A 4,854-nucleotide genomic window follows, 5' to 3' on the forward strand; every position below is an offset into this window, starting at 1 on the left:
ATCCTGTGGTTGCCCCATATAGGCTCTCCAAGTTAGCTTCCAAACCAGAACTGAACACTTGCTCATTTCATAGCACTGTAGGGAACTCACATACAACTAATGCAAGAACGGCAAACACATGGCATATGTACTGTTACTCCTTCCTCTGTCACCCTTTACAGACATTGCTAATCAACAAGCTTTTCTGGGGAGGCCCAGAATTGTGCCCGTGCAGCCCTGTGGGCAGCTGGTTTGTCAGGGCAGGCCTGTGTGATGAAAACCTATTTCCCTTTCCAGTCTAGAATTAAATATACTATTTCTTTTTTCATCTGGTATGGATGCCAACCAGAAGACATTATGCCCCTTAGAATTATGAAAAATCCTGACACAAAATGATGAAATAATTATTTTTCCAGAGGGAAGAACCAGCCGTGCAGTTCAACTCAGGAACTCTGGCCCTAAACAGGAAGGTCAAAAACAACCCAGATCCTACAATTTACCCAGTGCTTGACTGGAATGACATCAAATTTCAAGATGTGATCGGGGAGGGCAATTTTGGCCAAGTTCTTAAGGCGCGCATCAAGAAGGATGGGTTACGGATGGATGCTGCCATCAAGAGAATGAAAGGTCAGTGGTTGACCAGATAGAGTCAGCATTGCATGAGGGTGTGGAGAAAACTTGATTTCCTGCTGATTCTTTTCTCTATGGTCTTACAAAAAATTCGCATGGTGTCAGACATAGTTGTTATTTGCAACTGAAGACTATGCTTCCTTTGAAGTTGAGCCCATGATAGTCAGGATATGAATACAAAGGCAGGAGCCATTTAAACATCACTGCTTGATTCACTGGGATGTGATACTATAGATTCTTGGTCATATACAGCTAACTTCTGGGGAGCATTGTTGTTTCTCTTAATGCAGTGCTTCTCAAAATGGAGTGTGCATCAGAATCACCTGGAAGGCTTGTTTAAAAACAAACTCTTGGGTCCTACCCCACAATTTCTGACTCAGTAAGTCTAGGGCAGGGCCACAGAATCTGCATTTTTCATTAGTTTTCCAGTGATGCTATCTTGTGGGTTTGGGGACCACATTTTGCACACCACAGTCTTCATAGGTTAACTGCATATAAGTTCCTGGGGACACTGTTAGAGATGCATTCACTTGGGTTTCTTCTACTCCTTGTTTGACCACATATGGGTAGCATATGAAAATCTGTGTTCTTAAGTGGCTTTCTCTGTGGTTCCTCTGTACACTCAAGTTTGCAGAGAAAACCACTGATTTAAGGTCATAAGAACTAAATCTTTTCCAGCTTTGTTCATCTCAAGACTGTTTGGTACCTACCCATCTAATAATATTTGATAGTAAATATCTTCAGAGAAAGCAGAATGACTAGTTAGCTGGCAAATTAGCTAGCTGTCTTCTCTTCTGTGTGAAAGAGCAGTTTGTGTAAGACTTGACTGTGAGGCTGCACTATTGATTTTACAAAATACAGGCTTGGAATGTGGTGCATTAAAGCAGAGAATGTGATGAACTATTATCATTGTGCAGCTCCATCTTAAGAGCTCTTTAAGGATGATGACAGAGTTTTCTTTTGGACCACAATATTGAGTCTGTGAATTAACTCTAAATATTATTAAATCATCTCTGCTTTCTGCATTGTTAAGAAGACTAACAAAACAAAATGTTATCTATGATTAGAAACAGCAATATGTTTCTTTAAAAACAATACAAACTACTTGCAAAACAGCCAGAAATCCCTTTTCTGTTTTGCTACTTTAGTCACAGGGAGTTTGGGGGAGCAGTGAGGATAGTGAGAGGAGAGGGGTGTAGAATCTTATGAAGGCAGTTTTTATTGGGATCTATTGTGAGCCTGATTTTCTGTCTTGTGCCCATGTGAAGAGGGAAAATAGCTTAATAAGGCCTCAGGGCCGATAAATCCTGCAGGCAAAGCAGTGCATCCAAAGAAGGGCAGTTACTGAAATAAGTGGCCAACCTCACTATAAGGAACTTCTTTTAAAAAATTCCCAAGATATTGACCCTCAGTGAGGCTTCTGTAGTATGAACAGAGCACTTGACTTATGAATACCATTGGCCCCTCATGAGATGATTGTCACAGTTTCTAAGCATGAGCAGCCATGTTTATGGCCACCAGCACCCCACTCCTACCCTTGCCACCCAATGTGGTTTTTTAAAAAACAATAATAGTTCATTGTCCCCGACTCAAGACTGATCAGTTTATGCACCAACCAATAGCCTTCTCTTCATTCTGGTGCTTGGTGGGTTCTCCCTCTGGTTAAAGTGCTAGTGGAGAGACAAGGCAAAAAGAATAAAGGCAGATGCAACTCAGTTTCCTGATTCCCATGCAACTTCCATAAGCTAGCATTTGGATTTGATTTAGTTAGCTCAATCAACCAGATTGAGACTGGTTTGTAAAAAATAAGTTACAATTAATGAATAAAGATGCATGCATTATTGGTGATGTTTCATGGAAACTTTGGTTGTATTCCTCAGTTGTCTCTGGATGGTAGATTTAGTTGGAAGAACTAAAATCTAAAAGATGGTACAGCTCCACCTCTACCAAGTCATTTACCTGAGGATCTGGGAGCTTAAACAAGAAAACTTTAGAGTGGTGGTTCTCATCCATAGGCATTTGGCAATATCCGGAAACATTTTTGATTGGCTATTGACATCTAGTTGGTAGAGGCCAGGATGGCTGCAAAACATCCTACCATGCACAGGACAGGGCCCTGCAAAGGAATTATCAGCCCAGTGTCAATAGTGCCAAGGCTGAGAATCTCTACTTTAGACTAATCTCTTTGGTTGTATGTAGTTGATGGTGACTGAGGGCACCTGAAGGTTCTTGAGGGGCAGAACAGGACAGCTGATTCTGAAAAGGTATAACAAATAAGAATCACAACCCTTGACTTTCTTCCCAGAATATGCCTCCAAAGATGATCACAGGGACTTTGCAGGAGAACTGGAAGTTCTTTGTAAACTTGGACACCATCCAAACATCATCAATCTCTTAGGAGCATGTGAACATCGAGGTAAGATGCTCTTTTCCTGTCTTTCCTGCCAGAGTTTTTAGAAAACAGACAAATTCCATATTGATATAAGGAAAGATAATGATCTTAAGAATGTTGCCTAATTTTTTTAACGTTGCATCTTCTATCTGAATGTCTGTCTAGTCCCATTTATAGATTGTGCTGTGGTTTGCCTTATTTTTGGAGGGAAGTGCCGAGGGTGGACTATTTAGCTTCTGGTGTGGTTCAGCCATTACTGCCCAAAGGTATTCATGGCTCCTACCTGCCCCATCCTTGGCCATCCAGAGGTTTTCACTACTACTACTACTCCTCAAGTACAGTAGGAGAGCCCCCACCATCAGCTTCTTCTTAATTGCCTACCTTTACATATTTCCTGGAAACCGAGGGAATTGGTATTCTGAATGTTAAAAAGCCATGAATGCCAGCAATCTACTATAATATGAAAACTAAGGAGAGTTGGATTTTAAAAATAATTATAAGAAGCTTTCATGAGATAGTGCTTTGTTTTTATCCAGAATGCTTTCATGTACAATTACAATGGAGCTTTACAACTATCCTGTGTTGCACATGCATTTAAAGTTAAATTTATGTTATTCAAATGTTTATTGAGTACTTTCTATTGTAATGCGTGTAATTAGTGGTGAGTGAGTAGGTAACAACAAAAATCATCTGTAGGTTTACCTCTGCGTGCTGCATGGCCTTGTAGTTCTGAATCTCTGCTTAAACTTCATTTCTCATGGAAAAGTTTGCTCCCATAAAAAGCTCCATGCAGTAATTATTTACAAACTTGACAGCCTCTTGTTGACTTTGCAGCACAAACACCAACAATAGAAAAGAGACTACTTCCATTTCCTCAATGTATTAAACTAAAAATACTGGTGCTTCAAATAATTTATCATTCTATGATCCAATAAGGGTGTAATTCTGAAAGCCAGATCATGTCCCTTAGGTTAAATAATGAAGTAATGACATTTATTTTTTGAGCTACTTCCTGAAAACAGTAATCAGCATGGCACAGGAGTATAAATGAAAGTCACACACACACACACCCCCCCCACCCCCACACCCTGCTGTCCTTGCTGACACCACTCCCACAAACATGGTGAGTGTTCTTAAAACCCGCCTGACTTTCTGTACAAACCCCACAAATGACACAGTACAAAAGGGCAAGGATTCTCTGGATGCCCAGGGAAAGTGGGGTTATGACAGGAAGCCAAGTGGCTGTGGTGGACAGACTAAACCAGTTTTCCGGAAAAAGGCTAAAACTACAAAGAAGACTGTGCTGAGGTTTTAGTGTGTTGACCCCACTGCAGATCTAGGAGAATGCTGGCTATTAAGGGATCCAGGCACTAGGAGGAGATAAGAAGAGAAATGGCCAAGTGATCCAGTTCTAAGTTTCATCTTTTGTTTTATTCTGAGGATAGTAAAATCTTGAGGTTATGTTTACTTCATCTGGTTGCAATTGGTCTTTTGGGAGAGAACCAACCACAGCATGAATGCAGTTTCCTTAATGGGGGAAAAAACGCAACAACAAAACTATATCCCTTAAAATTTTGCTTTGTCATCACATTAGCACATAGTTAGCTGGCTCTTAAAATTTTAATATAGGCCAGGCACGGTGGCTCACGCCTGTAATCCCAGCACTTTGGAAGGCCGAGGTGGGCAGATCACGACATCAAGATATTGAGACCACCCTGGCCAACCAACATGGTGAAACTCCATCTCTACTAAAAATACAAAAATTAGCTGGGCATAGTGGCTCATGCTTGTAGTCCCAGCTACGCAGGAGGCTGAGGCAGGAGAATCGCTTGAACCTGGGAGGTAGAGGTTGC

General features: G+C 41.0%; 1 protein-coding gene across 3 annotated transcripts in view; it reads left to right on the forward strand.

The window, feature by feature from the left end:
* Positions 1-4,854, forward strand: part of TEK (TEK tyrosine kinase, endothelial) — a 142,641-nt gene that overhangs the window by 121,157 nt on the left and 16,630 nt on the right. For all 3 annotated transcript variants that reach the window (XM_011994372.1, XM_011994374.1, XM_011994375.1), the window contains one exon: positions 2,915-3,025. In XM_011994372.1, coding sequence (XP_011849762.1) covers positions 2,915-3,025 — 111 coding nt within the window. The remainder of the gene's footprint in view (positions 1-2,914; positions 3,026-4,854) is intronic.

This window comes from Mandrillus leucophaeus, unplaced genomic scaffold (assembly GCF_000951045.1).
Source record: "Mandrillus leucophaeus isolate KB7577 unplaced genomic scaffold, Mleu.le_1.0 Scaffold454, whole genome shotgun sequence".
Classification (NCBI taxonomy): Eukaryota; Metazoa; Chordata; class Mammalia; order Primates; family Cercopithecidae; genus Mandrillus; species Mandrillus leucophaeus.